Source organism: Dipodomys ordii, unplaced genomic scaffold, assembly GCF_000151885.1.
Source record: "Dipodomys ordii isolate 6190 unplaced genomic scaffold, Dord_2.0 Scaffold96, whole genome shotgun sequence".
Classification (NCBI taxonomy): domain Eukaryota; kingdom Metazoa; phylum Chordata; class Mammalia; order Rodentia; family Heteromyidae; genus Dipodomys; species Dipodomys ordii.
Genome location: NW_012267312.1, coordinates 52,596 through 72,096, shown reverse-complemented (window position 1 = coordinate 72,096; position 19,501 = coordinate 52,596). Strand labels below are relative to the sequence as shown.

The 19,501-nt window shown below is 38.5% G+C and overlaps 1 protein-coding gene across 1 annotated transcript in view; it reads left to right on the top strand.

Moving 5' to 3' along the window:
* The window catches only part of LOC105993437 (dystrophin-like), a gene marked incomplete at its 3' end in the record, with an annotated part of 1,816,642 nt that overhangs the window by 1,752,157 nt on the left and 44,984 nt on the right, over nucleotides 1–19,501 (top strand). The window contains 1 exon segment of the mRNA XM_013026710.1: nucleotides 2,544–2,552. Coding sequence (XP_012882164.1) covers nucleotides 2,544–2,552 — 9 coding nt within the window.

The window sequence follows — 19,501 nt, the reverse complement described above, 5'->3', positions numbered from 1 at the left end:
AAAAAAGAAATATTGCAGTCCTTGGACAATTTTCTTTAGAACTGTTATACATATGCCTATGAGTTATTTAATCAGTTAGCAAAAAAGGGGAAAGCATTTCTACCATTAACCTTTTTCTGAGAATTTGTGAGTGTTGATAGTGCATTATGGAAAGACATGAAAATTCTGTGATTTCTTTTGTCTAAGTACAATGAATGATATTCAGCTATATCCTTCTCACAACAAATGCACATATATTTATTAGGAGCCAAGAATATGGTAGCAGAGTCTGACTATTTCCTGGAGTCAACATCCTTCATTTCTAAATTAGGATCAACTACAAGATTTACTTCAGTGTAAGCCTAGTCACCAGCAATAGCAAAAGAAGTGATCACATACACGTAATAGGTCTAAATTTGTCTGGTTATTTCTTCTTTTCTTCACATTCCCATCCCTTTCAATTGTTCTATATTGAATGGAGGATATTTTTTTCATTTTTTCCAAATCTCCATTTTATTAGTTGGTGTTCTATATCAGTTAAAATCACAAAAATGAGTTATGAGAGCTTAAATCAAGCCTTATTTGCCTCTAGTATTACAATGGTTGGAAGTAAGATGCTATACATTCACCAATGTCATGATTGTCACTGCCACAGTTTTCATTGAGGTTTCCTCAAGCTTCTCATCTCATAGTCGTGACATAGCCACCATACCGCTAATCACTATTCACACAAGATTTTAAAAAAGACAGGACAAAAGAGAGTGTGGAATGCACCTATGATCTTAGTAGGAAGATTTCTAGTTTAAAGCTAATATGAGCTACACAGCAAAATCATGGCTAAAAAAAAATAACAGTGGCTCATGTCTAAAATCCTAAAAAGGAGGAGGCTGAAATGAAAAGGATCAACAATTTGAGTTCAGCCTAGGGAAAAAGTTGGTGAGATCCCATTTCAACTAATAAAAACTAGGTATAATGGGGAGGGATTTCCCATGTAGCTTCCCAGCTACATGGAAAGCATAAATAGAATAATGATACAGACCACCAAGGGCAAAAACATGAATCTCGAATTGAAAAATAACTGAGGCCAAAAGGGCTAAGGACGTAGCTCAAGTGACAGAGCATCAACCTAGCAAGTGCAAGGCCTTGAGGTCAAATTCCAATACAGCAAAAATAGATGGTGGGAAAAGACAGTCTGCATTTTTATCATGATGTCAGAGATCTTCAAAATGCTTCCATCTAAATATCACTGAACAGGATTGTATCTTATGACCACCAGGGGAAATATAGGTAGACAGAAAAGACTGTAGGAACTGAGGTAGACAACCAACAGAGGCTGTCAGCCTTCAGTTGCAAACAGCAACAATCAACTCTGATTAATTTAAATCAAAGTTTTGAAAAAATGGATGGAGGTAGGAATTGTTTACTAAAAGACATTCATAGAAATGAAAGAAGAAATTTAAAAACTAGATCTTGCCGGACACCAGTGGCTCACGCCTGTAATCTTAGCTGCTACTCAGGAGGCTGAAGTCTGAGGATTATGGCTCAAAGCCAGCCTAGGCAGGAAATTTCTTGAGACTCTTATCTCCAATTAACCACTAAAAAACCAGAAGTGGCGCTGTGGCTCAAGTGGTAGAGCTCTCCTCGCCTTGAGCTCTTCAGAGCTAAGGAACAAGTGCCCAATCCCAGAGTCCAAGCCCCACAACCAACAACAACAACAAAAACCCCACAAGATCTTGAGTTAGAACAATCAAAGGACCCACCTCACCTCACAAAAATTAAATGATCCCTTGTTCTCTGTCTTCTTTTTTTATAGTCCTAGTGGTGGAGAAATCCAGGACCTTGCACATGCTGGACAAGAACTTTACCAAGCCTTAGACCCTCATTTACATTTAGTGCCAAAATTAAAAATCTAACTCCTATTCACTATAATACATATCAAGTCAACATAAACTTGTATTAAAGTATAGAAAAATAAATATACATTAAATTTTAGGAGGAAAACTACATTACTTTAAGAAATGTCACTTCCTTACTCCCCGGTTTCAAAAATATATGTAAGGTAGTATTTAAGACGACTGGATTGGGGCTGGGAAAGTGGCTCAGTGGTAAAGCACTTGCCTTGCATGCCTGAGGCCCTGGGTTCAATTCCTCAGCACCACATAAGCAAAAAGAAAAAAGCCGGAAGTGGCACTGTGGCTCAAGTGGTAGAGCGCTAGCCTTGATCTGAAGAGCTGAGGGACAGTGCCCAGGCCCAGAGTTCAGGCCCCACGACCGGACCCCCCCCCCAAAAAAAGAAGACTGGATTGATTATTTGATAAATGAATTTCAAATGTCATCAGTGGCACAAGAGTGGGTGGATGATGGGAGGGATCATATTTTGTCAAGGTCTTTCTCCAAAGAGGTTATAAACCTGAGGGAAGAGGAGCTGGGCCCTATACACCTTTTCATCAGAAGTCTAGTCACATAACAGTCTTCGCATCACAATCTCCCCATCTCAGTTATTCTTCAAATAATTTCCTGTTTCTCAAATTGTGTACAGACGTGATCATCAAATTTTTAAATAGATATCACCTGTTCTTAAAAGACTATTGTAATATTACCAGTATCAAGTATTAGCAAATATGAGCAAAGCTTTAGAATTTAAAAAGTTCAAGTAATGATTCTGCCCTAACTAGAGATTTATCTTCAGTTTCCTTCTATACAAAATAATGATGTTATCACCTACTTCTAAACCTTATTGAAAAGAATAATGTGGCTAACCATAATAGGGTTTAGCTTCTTACACAAACATCCTGAGAAAGCAGAATTTGAAGGAATATCTTTAAATATATTACATACATAGTTAAATACATTATTCTCCAAGCATGTAGATCATGATACCACATTGATTTTAAATGAGCTCCAGTGCTTTTCAGGAAGGCACTTGCATTTCCATGTTAAAATTCAAAAGCAATGATATATAGGACTAATGATGGGATCTGGCTGGATGAGGTATCATTGTCTTAGCTTCAGCCTTTGGTTCACAGATTTCTTCCTCTCATAGAGACATTCCTAACACCTTAATGATTACTTAACATTTTTCATACACCCTTCCCACATTCCATTAATGACTACTTCACTGTACATTTTTCTTTGCTTTGTGCATTTCAGTATCCTGTATGACATTCATTCTCTGTTTCTGTGAAAGCTTTTGTGATGCCTCAAAGGAAACAAAGTCTGAATGTTGGAAATAATGAAAACACCACTAAATCATAACACCTAGATTTTCAGAGCCTAATAGAGGATTAGTGCTTTATTACATCTAGCCATCTTACAGTTTAGACTTCAAGTCTCAGTAGTGGATTGACTTTCTTGCCCATTTTTCTCCAGTGTGCACATATGGGCATGCACATGTGCACACACACACACACACACACACACACACACACACACACATACACCTCAATAATAGAAAAAGTAATCCATAAAATTGTGCAGACACCAGACTCAGGGGTATCTTTCATCCTAGAGAACTGCATTGGCTTTATTGTTGCCATGGAAGAAACATTCATATCAGAGTAAAGGCTTCAACTTGCAGGAGCAAGATAAATAATGAAAAGCTGAACAATCAGCAATCACTTTTTCACATAAGAAAAATTAGGAGGAGGTGAGGGGGGGAGATAGGAAGGGATGGGAAGGGGAAATAAAGGAGGAGGCAACAATGCTTGATAAGAAATGTACTCATTACCTTGATCATGTAATTGTAACCCCTCTGTATGGTATTTTCACAAGAAAAAATTTATTAAGAAAAATTCAGAAGAAAAATATTGGTTCTGTGTCTCAACAGGATCATTAGGGATCCAGTGTCTTTCCATATTTCTATTTTACTACTTTAAGCCTTTAGCTTGTTCTTTAGGACCATCATGCCATGTCATAAAATGGCTGCCACATTGCAGGAATTGCATCAAGATAATAAGGGAAGAGTGATAGTTCACTACATTTCAGAAGCCCAACCTGCTCGAACATCTCCTGTCAAAACTGGTCACATAGGTATACCTACCTGCAAAGGAGACTGTGTATCTGGCCTTTGTTATCTTTTTTCCATTGGAAATAAATTCCATCACTAGAGGGGAAAAGGAAAGTAGAATATCTAAGGATGATAGTCTGACATGTCTACTACTGTATTTGCCAACCTCTTTTTGTCCTATTAAAATTGTACTTTCATTCAGTGAGGATCTATCTTTATAAATATTCATAGTTCCAGCACTTAGCATATTGCCTCCCCCGAAATAGGAGATTAGTATTACTACATATCTACGAATAGTGGCAAACATCCTGAAGACAAAGAATCGACTCCATTGAGAAAATAATGATGAGAACTTTGTGGCTTAGGAAGACCTATCAGAAAAGAATGACATAAGCTGAATTCTAAAGACAAGCCTAGTCATATGAAGAGTGAGATGAATGGAATAATGTGAGCCAGTCTCTGAACAAACAGGACAAAATATAGCTGAAAGTTACTGACTGAGGAGTGGATGGTACAGGACAAAGCTGAGGAGTTTACTTTATTGGCAAGTCTAGGAGCTGATAGACCTATGGAATTATATATAAACTGTTGGGTCTTTGAAAGTATGCATGACTTAAGAAGCCTGTCAAAGAATACCTGCACTGGTGAGCCTGTGAAATGGCATATGGTGTGATGAACCTGCAGTATGAAACAAGCTGAAGATGACAAGAGTAGAAAGGAAACAGGCATACCAGTTATAAGGTACTGAGAGTTATCTTGAAAGAATATGGTGAGAGGGATTAAGATGATGGCAGCAGAAATAGAAATGAATAGAACTGAGATGTATTTCAGAGGTAAAATCGAAATTACTTGATGATGGATTTGATGTCAGGATGAAGGATTAAGGATGGCTCTCAGGGTGTTCTGTGTGAACAACTTTTGGTTCTATTTACTGAGGTGATAAAGACTTACGATGAAACAGGTTTGAGGAAAATAAAAAAAATTAGTTTTAGATCTCTTCAGTTGAAATTGCCTATGATATGCCCAAGTAAAGAAGTCAAATCCAGTTTTAGCCCAGAAGAGAGGTATGAGCTAGATGTGTAAACGGGGAGATTTACAGTGCTGAGAATGGAGATCATCAGTGTATAAAGAGAAAAGGGAACAGTTTTCTTTTTTATTTTATTTTATTATTGTGAAAGTACCATACAGAGGGGTTACAATTACATGGTCAAGGTAATGAGTACATTTCTTATCAAGCATTGTAGCCTCCTCCTTTGTTTCCCCTTCCCATCCCATCCTACCCCCCCCCCCCCCCCAACCCTCCTCCCCACCCCCACCAAAGTTGTAAAGTTCATTTTCAACATAACAATTTGTACATCTCATTGTGGCAATGGGTCCACCTGTATCCCTAGTTAAACGATTTGTTTTTGCCCATCCCCTCCTCAAATTACACCAACATCAAATACAGTGAAAGCAGGGTTATACCATGGGGGAGGGACATACAAAGAAACAAAGAAATAATCTTATAAATGTGTTAGAAACAATCACCTGAAAGAAAAAAAAAACATTTGAATACATATCTTAGGGTTCATTTCCCTAACATCACCTTATCTGACCTTTTCTGCTTGACTCAGACATATACAAGTTATTGCAAATAAGGGAAACCATGGGACCTATGTTTCTTTGGGCCTGGCTTACTTCACTTAATATAATTTTTCCAAGTCTTTCCATTTCCTAACAAATGGGGCAATGCCATTCTTTCTGATGGAGGCATCTTATATTGCGACCAAAAAACATCTGATACAAACAACTTAAAGAGAGAAAATTTTTTTAAACTCATGATTTCAGAGGTTTAGTCCATGGTTGCTGGACCCATATGCTTGGGCAGAGCATCATGGTGGTCAGAGTATGTGAAGGAAAATAGTCTTCACCTCAGCAGACAGGATGCAGGGAGACAAAGAAGATCTGGGGATTAGTTCATCTAAATTTGGGTCTCCAGTGATTTATTTCATCCAGCTAAGCCCCACCTTCTAAAATTTTCCAAACAACTCAAAATAATGCCTCTATTTAAGAATCAAACCTCTGACACATAAGCCTGTTTGTTACATTTCATATTCAAGTGATACTCAGGAAGCTGAGATTTAAGGATCTTGATTTGAAGCCAGCCCTAGCAGAAAAGTCTGTGAAACTCTTATTTCCAATTAACCAGCAAAATCTGGATGTGAGACCTTACTCAAATGGTAGGGCACCAGCTGTGAGCAAAAAATTCAAGCAGGTAGGTGAAAAATGAGGGAAGGGGTAACAAGTTTGACAAGACATGTACTTATTACCTTACTCGTGTAACTGTAACCCCTCTATATATCACCTTAACAATAAAAATTAAATTAAAAATAACATGTTAGAAGCAAAAAAATTGTTTTACATAAAAAAGTTGAGCAAGCACATGAGACCTGAATTCAAGTCTCAGTACCAGCACCTCCCCACAAAATGAAAATAAAGAAAGAGAAAGAATTTGCCCCTCTTTACAATCTCCTTCCCTTTGTGGTCAATATGTCTTTGAAAACTTGATTTAAAAAAAAGTAAGGCTATAGATATTAGAGCATCCTCAATATTGATGGAATAGTAGCCATGTTTGACATTCTATAAATATAAGATTTGAACTGGCTGAGATTTCATACCTGAATTTTTAAGCATCAAATCTATAAATGTGCTTAATGTCAATTAAGAACTCTATATTGGGCTGGGAAGGTGGCTCAGTTGTAGAGTGCTTGCTTTGCATACATGAGGCCCTGGGTTCCATTCCTCAGCACCACATAAGCAGAAAAAGCCCAAAGTGGTGCTGTGGCTCAAATGGTAGAGCACTAGCCTTGAGCTAAAGAGCTGAGGGACAGCGCCCAGGCCCAGAGTTCAAGCCCCGTGACCAACAACAACAAAAAAAAAAACTCTGTATCACCTGCAATGTTACCCCTTCCCCCACCAAGGAGCTTCCAAGGATGCTAGTCCTAATCATTGTACTCTGGGGCCCAGACACTACTCAGAAAAGATCAGGATTCTCAGGGGGTGGTGTTATATCAGGTGAGATCTGACTCTGACCAAAGAAATGTCTTACAGAAGTAGCTCAGAAACACTTGAGTATATGTGTCTAAAATGAACCCTATTTAAAAAATATACCACAGAGTTAGAGACAGCTGAAAACCATTGTGACAATCACATCTACTCTATAGACTGGAATCAAAGACAGATCATTTCTCTGTGATTGGACAGCCCAAGAGTCTGAGAAAAGTTATTCATTTCTTTTCTTTATTTAATCCTCATACAGCTAATTATTCAATAAATAGTACCAGAGCCCATTATGTGCCAATCACCACATTAAATTCTGGAAGTACAGTGATGGATTAAGTCCCTGTCCCCAAGAGTTTAGAGATACTTAGTAACTAAAAGTATTAAAAGTTCTCCAACTGTAGTACAAAAAAGAACCCAGACTACCAAAAGTAAACATTTCCTTAAAAAAAAAAGATAAACAACCAAAAACATCATCAGTTTTGCAGCCTCCCACAGATAGAGGGAAAAACAACCCCCATCAACATCAGCTCTTAATATGAAAAGCAACGATAAATACTTCCATTAGTCAGCCCAAATTAAATCCATAAATAAGTCCATGTTTATGAACAGGGATAGTTGCAGAAACCTGTGGATTTATAACACACAAACATTTCCTGAAACAAAAAAAAATCCTTTCCAGAAACATCTTCCCTTTCTAATATGACAAGTCAGACATCCTAACTAGGCTGTGAAGGTGCTCTCCATAGCACTGACATTATTGATTTGGTTGTTAACAGTGCAGGCCTAAATGACTGATGACGATTCTCTGGACGTCCCTCCCTACTGCTGTTGAAATGGCTCTGGGCTTTATCCAAGCAGTGCTGCTAAATGAATAGTAGATGTACAAACAGAGGAGAAATTGGTCCTGAGGTGAATTCACTCTCTAGAGGAAGATTTGTTTGTGCTTCCAACAACCCGTACATTAAACCATATGGGTCTTCTTGTACGAATTCAGAGGAGAAATGGGGCCGTTTGGGGAATGCCTAATGCTTTATCAGCTGCTTTTTCTTCTCATTGAGACCTGAGTAATCTCAAGGGACTTGGGAAGTATGCCATTTTCTGATGTGAGTTCTCATGAATGATTTGAAAGTCTCCGTGCTTCTATCTATCAGCTTCTTTGAACACAGATATTCTACAAACACCATTGAATGCATGCTCTCTTGTCCTCATAGGTAAATCACAAAAATGGGCCTACAGTCCGAGTCAAGGGGTCTCAGCTCTGAGGAACATTGTATCTGGGCACTGTTTTGTTGTTGTTGTTTGTTTGTTTGTTTTAGTAAGGAGACCATCTCTGAGCAAATGGTAAATGTGCCCGCTAGTGGGAGAAGGGTGGCAACATGAGAAGCGAGCTTTTCCCGTTCTGCACTGTAAAGAGCAATAGGCCATGGTTTGGGTTATACTGGGGAGAGGAACAATAGGTTTTCTCTCAAGGATGCCTCAGCTTAGTTCTGCTACATGGTATGCCACATAGGCTGACTTAAGCAGCACAATGAGATGAATGGTGGTGAGCATATTCTAAATACATTGTGTAAAATTATGTAAATAGAACCATGAAACCCAATGAAATTGTGTGAGTAGTGGAGAGGAGGGATGAGGGAGTTATAGACTAGGAGAGTAAGATCAGGTGATCAGGAGACCTTGTATGCAAGTATGGATATATGATAATGAAACCTTCCTCGTACAACTACTAGATGCTAATTTTAAAATCTTTAAACCAAAAAGTAATGCAATTCTGCCTTGTTTTATAGTTACAATTTCCTTGCTCAAAAAACAAGCAAAACAAAAAAACAAAAAAAAACCCACACCACCTGCCTGAGGGAAAGGAGCCTACATTTCAGAGTTTTCATGAATTGATCACATAATAATGTGTACTTCACCATGAATTTATATTCCACAAGTCCTTGTTCTCTTCTCTGACTATCCAAGTATAAAATCCAAGCCAGAAATGCTATGTTTGAATCTAAAATACTTACAGCAGCTAGGAGAGGGAGAAGAAGAGGAGAAAGGGGAGAAATACTACTTAATGTTACAAACCTGTATGCACACTTTGTGTTTACTCATCAATCTAATTGTGATAACAACTCGGTAAGTAGGTACATTTGAAATACCTGGTTTATGAAAGATTAAGATACAGAAAAAATAAGTTGTTTGCCCCAAATCACACCATTAATAAGCAGCTAAGATTCAAACACAAGTAGTCTGACATCTGAGCCTATGACACTAACCATATGTAGATGTAGAGTCCCTCTACATCTCTGCTAGAAAAGTCTTTGGCCTGGCCTTAAAACTGAGTGATGAGGAGCTCTCATTGGAAGGCAGCCCAACACCCTAATAATTAGGCTGTTATCTTTTGCATTGAGCTAAAATCGATCTTCCCATAACCTCTGCCTTTTTGTCTATATGAATGCTTTGGAGATGTACACAAGAAATATAAAGCCTCATTTACCCAAATGATCACACAAACAAGACCATACTAAAGCTACCAGCACGACTATGTTTATTGCAGCATTATTTACCATAGCTAAGATATGGAACCAACCCAGATGCCCCTCAGTAGATGAATGGATCAAGAACATGTGATACACACACACACACACACACACAATGGAATTCTATGCCTCCATCAGAAAGAATGACATTGCCCCGTTTGTTAGGAAATGGAAAGACTTGAAAAAAATTATATGAAGCGAAGTAAGCCAGGCCCAAAGAAATATAGGTCCCATGGTTTCCCTTATTTGGAATATCTAGTATATGTCTGAGACAAACAGAAACTGTCAGACAAGTTGATGTTAGGCGAAATGAACCCCAACATAAGGATTCAAATGTTTTTTTCTTTCTTGAGATTGTTTCCAACATATTTACAAGATGATTTGTTTGTTGCTTTGTATGTCCCTCCCCCACAATATAACCCCTGCTTTCACTGTATTTGATGTTGATATAATTTGTGGAGGGGAAGGGAAAAAACAAACTGTTTAAATAGGGATACATCTCATTGCAACAATGAGATATACAAGATGTTATGTCGAAAAATGAACTTTACAACTTTGGCGGCATGGGGGGTTGGGGGGGTGGTAGCAGGGTGTGGGGGTTGGGGGTTGGAGAGAGGAAGGGATGGTAAGGGGAAACAAAGGAAGAGGCAACAATGCTTGATAAGAAATGTACTCACTATCTTGCCCATGTAATTGTAACCCCTCTGTATGATATTTTCACAATAAGAAAAAATGAATAATAAAAATTACATATACCAGGGGGAAAAATAAATATAAAGCCTCCTGAGGAAAAAAATATGGTCCTTCTGATACTTGGAGTAATCTGGTCCCCAACCCCACTATTACGCTCACTACCAACTCTTTAGAACAGAACAACCTGGACCTCAAAATAAAATTGAAAGCAAAAATGTAGGGTCAGACTTAAAGTATTATTGCTCAGAATATAGAATTATTTTATATAACAAGGAGAGCAAGTCCAAACCCCCTCATAGGTGATGCTTATGAGTAGAACAATTTGTTTCCTCCCATGCATTGGCACCAGAGGTGGTAAATGCTGACCTGTCAGATTCAATGCATTTTGCTGGGTTAGGACTCCAAGGGCTTTCCAGGGGATCAAGCTCTCTGCCATAATCATTAAAACCTGCAAAGCCCTGCCTAGCTCTGGGGAGAAGCCCAGTGCTATTGGCTCTCATCCACCCTCACCAGGAGAGCTGCCTAAAACTAGGACAGAAGAGACAACCACTTGCTTAGATCAGTCCTTACTCCTGCCTTGATGCCATCCTTTCATTCAAAGTATTTGGGTGGCATGTGAAAGACCAATCCATGTTCACTCTGACATTTGCTCTCCACTCTTTCTCAGTAGGAATTTCTATGATATTGACCCCTGTCCACACCTTGGCCCTATATATACATGTAGCCTGCTGATCAATTTGAACTGTGAATACAAAAGAAATCTTCTGGGGTACTTTAAAGTCCTCTGCTGGAGCTTGATGTCCCCTCTCCTATATTTTCTGACCTTGACTCTGCTCTTTGTGCAAGTAGTCATACAGAAAGTGAGAGAGAGAGAGAGACAGAGACAGAGACAGAGACAGAGAGACAGATAGAGACACAGAGAGGACAGAATGATAATGTGTGTGTATGCGCATGCGTGCAAGAGCCAGAGTGTACCAGCCCAGCATCAAAATCTGCGTCAAAAAATCATCAGGATATCTAACCACATCATTATATCTGTCAACTTCACTGGACTCCTGATCTCAATCCCCTCCTTTCAACAACTTGGCATTGACACGGTGTAATTTCTTTTTAAATCATCATGCAATTTGATGTGCTTTTCAAAAGGTGATGGTGGATGATTTTATAGTGTTTGTTTTGTTCAGAAATGAGAGATGACAGTGCTGCGAGCTTCAGTGGAGTTCTTCAGAGCTCCTCCCAGGGTGATTTCAGAGCATTAGAGAATTGAAAGTATAAAGAAATGCACAAAGATCCTAGCCATTGGCAGAAATGATCAGATGACGGAGACATGATAACCAGGCTGCCAGCGAGGGCCAGGATCTTCAATCATATCTGCAACTATAGCAACCAGGCTGCCAGTGAGGGCCAGGATCTTCACTCACATCTGCAACTATAGGTTCCAGGGCTAAGAAGATGAGAGGGTAACGGAAAAGCCAGAAAAGTTATCCGCTTATGTCAGTTCAATGGAAACAATGGTATGAAAGCCACCATTTCTGATTGCTTTCAAATTATGATCAAATTTTCCATCTTAAACATGTTAAATGTACAGTTAAGTAATGTTAAGTATAGTCATGTTGCTATGCAGTGAATCTCAAGAACTTTTCACCTTGCCAAAAGTGAAACTCTATACCATCAAACAACTCTCCATTTCTTTGTCTATCCCTGCCCTAGCAGCCACTACTCTACTTTCTGTCTCTTTGAATTTGTCTGCTCTAAGTACCTCATATGGGTGGAATCATATCATATTTATCCTTCTATGACTGGCTTATTTCACTTAGCAAAAATGTTCCCAAACGTCATCCATTAGCCATCCTTTCTTGAACATAATTACTGCCAAGCACAGATCTCATTTTATTCTTACTGTAAGCCTGAATGGCAACAGTATAACTTTCTTCCATTTCCCAGCATGCTGTAGGTTCTGAAACAGAAGCAGAAGCACTTGGAGTGTTGCATGCAGAAGGATGAGCAGGTGAAAAGAGCATGATTGGGCTGAGGGAAACCTGATCCTCACTGCAGTTGGGATCAAGGCTGCAGCAGGGAAACTCTGGATCAGTTGACCGTTCAGAATTGCCCTTGGATAAAGACTTCTATGGATGCCTAAGCCAGTCATTGGTCTAGGCCTCCCCCTAGAAATGGGATGGCACTTTATATGAGGCAATTCTCTCAGGGCAAGTTCCAATGAGGGATATAGCTGGCAGTCACCACCCACCAACACAGCAGATGACTCTGAAGAAGGACTTCAGGGTAGAGCACCACAGTTATCTACTAAAGATGCTACACGAATAAATGTATTTCTGAAGGTTACATGACATAAGGACATAGAAGTGTTGGATTGACTTCAGAGTTCATATTCCTTCTGCTACACCAGGCTTTCTCTTAAAAAGACAAAGGGAAAGAAAAGCTCTGAGATGCAAACTGAAATAAAGCCTGGACTCTATCCGTGGTTAAAATGAGATTAAAGGCCAAAAACAATATCCTTTTCTTTTTATTATTTGAATATTCCCTATGCAAATTCTGCAGACACAATTATTCTCATGGTCTTTGTCATAAGGAGTGAGACTGTATCATTGAAGAATGCTCCCTGCTTGAGATCTCTCTTCCCTCTGATTCACCCATCACTACCAGCTAAATCTTCTAAGAACACTACTTTCTTCAGGTTAATTTAGCAAGGCTTCAAGTGTAAGGAATGTCTTCAGGACCAGGTGGCCCAAAGATTAGCTGTGGTCTTTGCCCCCAAACTCTTTACAACCTGTGATGACACATCCATATCACTCCTTACACTATCATCATGCTCATAGCTAATATGGTTGGCCATCCTTATCCATAAGTTCAGCATGCAAAATCAACTAACTGTAAGTTGAATAATTTTTTTAATGTGTCTTGCTGGACAAAGTAGTACATATCCTGGGGCTGGGAAGGTGGCTCAGTGGTAGAGCGCTTGCCTTGCATGCCTGAGGCCCTGAGTTCAATTCCTCAGCACCACATAAGCAAAAAGAAAAAAGCTGGAAGAGGTGCTGTGGCTCAAGTGGTAGAGCGCTAGCCTTGAGCTGAAGAGCTGAGGGACAGCACCCAGGCCCAGAGTTCAGGCCCCACGACCAGACCCAAAAAAAAAAAGTAGTACATATCCCTAATGCCAGCACTCAAAACTCTGAGGCAGGAGGATTGTGAGTTTGAGGCCTGCCCTACCTACATGGTAAGTTCTGGATCAGCCTATGCAATATAACAAGACTCTGTCAAAAAGACAATGTTTCTATACTAAACATGTACACGTTTAGCTCATTTTTTTCCTCTCTAAACAACACCTGCTATTTATATTGCATTAGGCATTATAAGTAATCTAGAGATACTTCAGAACATATAGGAGGATGTGTGTGGTTTCTATGTAAACACTACATCATTTTATACACAGGACTTGAGCATCCACAGTCTGGCAGCCTTGAAGAGTCCTGACTGCAATCTTCCATGGAAACAAAGGGATAACTGTATGTGCCAACTGAGACTATTGCCAGGCACTGAACTAAGAATTTGATAGATAGACAGACAGACAGACAGACAGACAGACAGACAGACAGACAGACAGACAGACAGACAGACAGACAGACAGACAGATAGATAGATAGATAGATAGATAGATAGATAGATAGATAGATAGATAGATAGATAGTCTCAACCCTAGCAGCTATTTTCTCCGGTATCTCTAACAAGCAATCTCAGTTTCAGGTGTAAAAACTGAGCCTTAAGGAACTTAGGTTTCTTGCTCAGTGGCTTTTGATTTGCAAATGACAGGGGCAAGCCAGGAAGTTCGATTCCAGAGCCTGAGTATTTAATCATCACACTTAAAACCTTGACTTGTCAGTATCTTCAGGTTTGGGCCCCAATACCTGCTTTATCAACATCCTTGTCATCTGCCTCTGTGTCCAACCAGTGGAACAATCTTAACACCTGTGGCTTCTTGGCACTTCCCTCTGCTGTTAGTAAGTGGTTAGAAGGATTCTCTCATTCCAGATGTGGTTACAGATCCCCCACAAACTTTCCTTGCTCCAAAAACCTTTTAACAACTCAAGAAACCTGTCTCTGACCAGACACTACTCAGTTTTATATATCCAGATATTATTTCTCCTTAAGAACTAGTTTTACATGTTTTTATTATTGTGAAAATACTGTACAGAGGGGTTGCAATTACATGGGCAAGATAATGAGTACATTTCTTATCAAGCATTGTTACCTCCTCCTTTGTTTCCCCTTCCCATCCCTTCTCATCCTCCCTCACCTGCCCCAATCCTCCTCCCCCCTCCACCAAAGTTGTAAAGTTCGTTATCGACATAACGACTTGTACATCTCATTGTTGCAATGGGTCCACCTGTATCGCTATTTAAACTATTTGTTTTTTCTCTTCCCCTCCGCAAATTATACCAACATCAAATACAGTGAAAGCAGGGGTTATACCGTGTGGGAGGGACATACAAAGCAACAAAGAAATAATCTTATAAATATGTTAGAAACAATTGCATGAAAGCAAAAACATTTGAATCCTTATCTTGGGGTTCATTTCACCGAACAACAACTTATCTGACCTTTTCTGCTTGTCTCAGACATATACTAGTTATTGCAAATAAGGGAAACCATGGGACCTATGTTTCTTTGGGCCTGGCTTTTCACTTAATATAATTGGTTTGGTTTTCTAGTTCACCCAAGAAAGTATATGCCATACCAGCTTTTTGTATTTTAGTATGACGAAAACTAATGGTATATTGCTTCAAAAACAAATCTAAGCTTCTTTAATTTTGTCATTTCAATGATAATATAGATATGGGAACTATACAGATGTAATCTTTTGTTGTTGGTTGTGGGTCTTGAACTCTGGGCCTGGGTGCTATCCCTCAGCTCTTCAGCTCAAGGCTAGCACTCTACCACTTGAGCCACAGCGCCACTTCTGGTTTTCTGGTTGTTAATTGGAGATAAGAGTCTCATGGACTTTCTTGCCCGGGCTGACTTTGAAACGAGATCCTCAGATCTCAGCCTCCTATGTAGCTAGGATTGCAGGCATCAGCCACTGGGTGCCCAGCTCAGATGTAATCTTTTTAAGAGTCACTTTTTCACTCAATATAATCCCCCAGAGACTCATCTAAATCAATCTGAAAGTTGATTCTTTTTTATTGCTAATGTCAGAATGTTGATTTTTGACAATCAACAATAATACTCAAAAAATTAACATTTATTGAGTGCTTACATTTTATGGTTTGTGTATTCCTTTCTTTGTTTAATAATTCATCCCATGCAAGACATATGAGCTTTTTTTATTTATTTTTAAAGTAAGTTTTTATTCTACTTTCAGATTATTGAGAATAAAGCTATTAGCATTCATGTACAGGTTTCTAATTTTTCATTTCTCTTGGAACATTGCTGGAGTACAATTGTTGTCTTATAGTATGATAGCTGAATGTTTCTATTTAAAATTACTGAACTAGTCTAAAAAATCCTATTTTATGTCCAACTAGCAATGTGTGAGTGGTCCACTTTCTTACATTGTCACCAATATTTGCTCTGATCATTACTTTCGTCTTAAAAGCTGTTCTGATATGTGTGTGAGACTATCTCATTGTCCTTTTAATTTATATTTCTCTATACTCAATAACTTTCCATGTACTTGTTTGCCAGTTGTCTATCCTCTTGGGGAATTATGAACAATTCTGAGATACCCAAGCATTTGTATTCTCATCTCATGAGGTTATAGAACTACCAAATGAAATTATCATTTTAAAGCTCTGTGTGTAATACCTAGCACAAAGTAAGCACTCAATAAATGTTAATATTTATTTGAATATTATTATTGATTGTCAAAAATCACCATTCCCACATTACCAAATAGTCAGATCAGTATGTGGTCTATCAGCAGAAACATAGAACCAGTCTCATTGCATACATGTCAGTGTTGCATTGGTAGTCATTAAAATAGGATCCAAATTTAGTTTCCTGGGAGAGAGGAAATACTAAATTGAATCCAGAAACATTGAATCCTTCCTTGAGCATGTCGTTTGATATTCCAAAATTATGTTGCATAATCTGTAAAATTATAACAAAACTATATTATTGTTCACAAAAACCCAGGAAAATCTTATGCATTATGCAATATAAAAGAAAAACTTTATTTTTCCAAAGGGCATAATTAGAAATAAGAAAGCAAGGTCAGTCACAAAGTTCTCAGCAATAAATGAGGAAAGGAGCACAATGCCCTCTCCCTGTTATTTTATAGCCTCCAGGTTAAACTCATACTTATCCAATGAGTCTCCAAATGGAATACCATTCTGCACCAACTATACTGATGATAGTGATTTGGAGAGTAAATGCTAAGATTCCATCCTTCTAAAGTGCTTTTAGAATTGGATTCTAGTAAGTTTCATTTTGCTATTGGCCAATCACAAAAGAGACTACAATAGAGAAAAGTGAAGACAACATGTTGAAGAGCAGCTGCTGCATAGAAAAAGAAGAGAGACCCTCTAATTTAGAGATATGGATGGAGAGACGAAGCCGTTACACTGTAGCATACGGGAAACATTAAATAAAGCAATAAGGAGAGAAAATGGCTTAGAGCGAACAAAAAGAAATCAGAATGATAGAAATAGACTGAAGTGTGAAATGAAAGGCAAAAAGGATGTGGAATAGGGGAATGTGGTGATTATTACATAGATTCAAAACAAATAGTTAAAAGTGGAAAGGTTCTGTGATGAACAATGAATAGCTAATATCCTTCTATCACCTTCACTCAGTCAATGTTGAGGGTACCTAAAATTGAGACATTTGCAGATCATTTCTGTCAACTCCAAACTTCTCTTTCTTTTTTCTTCGTTTGTATAATAGATTTTCTAAGGAGCAAATCTGTCTTAAGAATCAGATAATGGGGCTAAATATGGTGGTATGTACTTATAATTCCATTTTGGGGGGGAGGCAGAGGATTGCTTGAGGCCAGGAGATAAAGGCTAGCCCAAACAACATAATGGGACTCTACATTAAAAAAAAAAGAAGGAACAAATCAATGAATGACCTTCTAAACCAGGGGGAGTCACGTAATCCTCTTCTAGTGAATTCTACAGTGGTTCAAAGATACATTCTGGGCCTTAGAGACACTATCCTTCTTTTTTCATCTCATATTGTTTTTGTTCTTGTGCCTGCAGTTTGTGTCATTAGTAGTGTATTTCCTAAGAAATCCAAGACCTATGCCAGTTACTGAAGTAATACAATTAACATCTAAAGAAACATAGGAAGCCTATGACTTGGTCCCTTTGCAATTTAAAATCATATTCAAAATGCCTTTGGTCTTAGCCATTTGAAATAATAAAAAAGGAGATTCCTTTGTAAATTGTTTCTAGTAATCATTCTATGTTCAAAACCCAGCTTGGATTTCTTGACTTCTTTAACAGAGAGCCTGCCAGTACCTAGCAACTGCAAAAGAACTTGAAAATATGAATTGGTGTGCTAATGTTAAATAGCAACTGCTTGTTCAACTAGGCAACCATTATGTTTGCATGGCTTTTTTTTCCCCTGAATTCTCTCAATCCAAGAGAAAAGGAGTTTGATTTCCTTTTTAAATGGTTTAGAACCTGACAAGAAGGGTGACCTCATTGCATCCATAAGTGTCCCTCCTATCTCCCACATAGAAGAGGAAATGACCAAGACAGTAAGTTCTCCAGAAAGGAAGTGGTGAATACTTTGGTACCATGGCTGATACTCCCTGGTACAAACCTGATCTTTGAAAATCTGTGGCAACTTCTCCTAAAACAGAGTACAAGGAGGAACTGCTCAAGCCCCTATTTTAAGCAGGGAACCTCTAATGTTAATATTTAACAAAAGCATGGGGAATATCCATTAGGATCTGTCAACAACCAGCGCCCTTCCAAATAGTGAAATCCCAAGTGAGTAGTAGCCTAGCTAAAATGTCCAAGTACCTTTTCCTAACATAGAACCTCCTTTGAGGATCTAACTCCAACTAATGATCCCCGGCAGCTCGAGTCAATGTTCCTTTTTACAAATGAAGCTTTTTAAATACTTTCAGAGAACAAATGTGGCTTTTAGCTTTCAAAGAAGTCTTTCTATTAAAAATGAGTGCTGAAGTAGGCTAACTTTACAGTCTTAAATGCACACATGTTATTGAAATTGTCTCAAGCCTGAGGGATTGGTTGGAATCAAATACTGTACTCATGTAAATGCTCTCTTTTCCTACTATTGGCAACAGGGAATGAGAAATAGGAGGTGGGTGTACTGGATAGGAATCTATCCAAGTCTTCATAAAGCCTCATAACAGGAAATACAAACTAATGAATATTGACAGCATTGCAGCAGTCAATATCAAGTATCCTTTCTCTATTATCCTCTATGATAAGTTTGGGGAAAAAACCTAGAGGAAACTAACATACCAGTTAGTAAAATTGTTATTGTATAATAGAAATAACTCTGCACTCTCCTGCTTCTTTATGAAATGTCTTCAAATTTAAAAAAAAGCATTAGAGTTTATATTTAACAACATATATACCTAGCTCTTAAGAGTTATTATTGTAAGTTCATTTTCAGCAACTTTTAAGCCAATGCTAATTTTCTTAAATGTTTCTATGGTTTACTTTCTATTATAAAGAATCCTGGGTTTGGACTGGGAATGTGGCTTAGTGGTAAAGTGCTTGCCTTGCATTCATGAAGCCCTGGGTTCGATTCTTCGGTACCACCTTTAGAGAAAAAGCTGGAAGTGGCACTGTGGCTCAAGTGGTAAAGTGCTAGCCTTGAGCTAAAGAGGCTTAGTACAGCGCTCAGGCCCTGAGTTCAAGCCCCAGGACTGGCAAAAACAGAAAACTCATTTCCGATTCCTTAAGAAAAAGTATGCTCAGACAGCTTTGCTGTTGTTGACTACTATCCCCTTAGTGTTCTCACCAACCCCAGCAGAAGAGAGAGATTCTGAACATTCCAAGCATTCAAAACTGTCTGGGATGACATTGCCCCATTTATTAGGAAATGGAAAGACCTGGAAAAAATTATATTCAGTGAAGTAAGCCAGGCCCAAAGAAACATAAGTCCCATGGTTTCCCTCATTTGCAACAACTAGTATATGTCTGGGACAAGCAGAAAAGGTCAAAAGCTATGTACATATGACCATATAAGATGATGCTAAGTGAAATGAACCCCAAGATAGGAACACAATTGGTTTTTTTCTTTCTTGCTATTTTTTTTA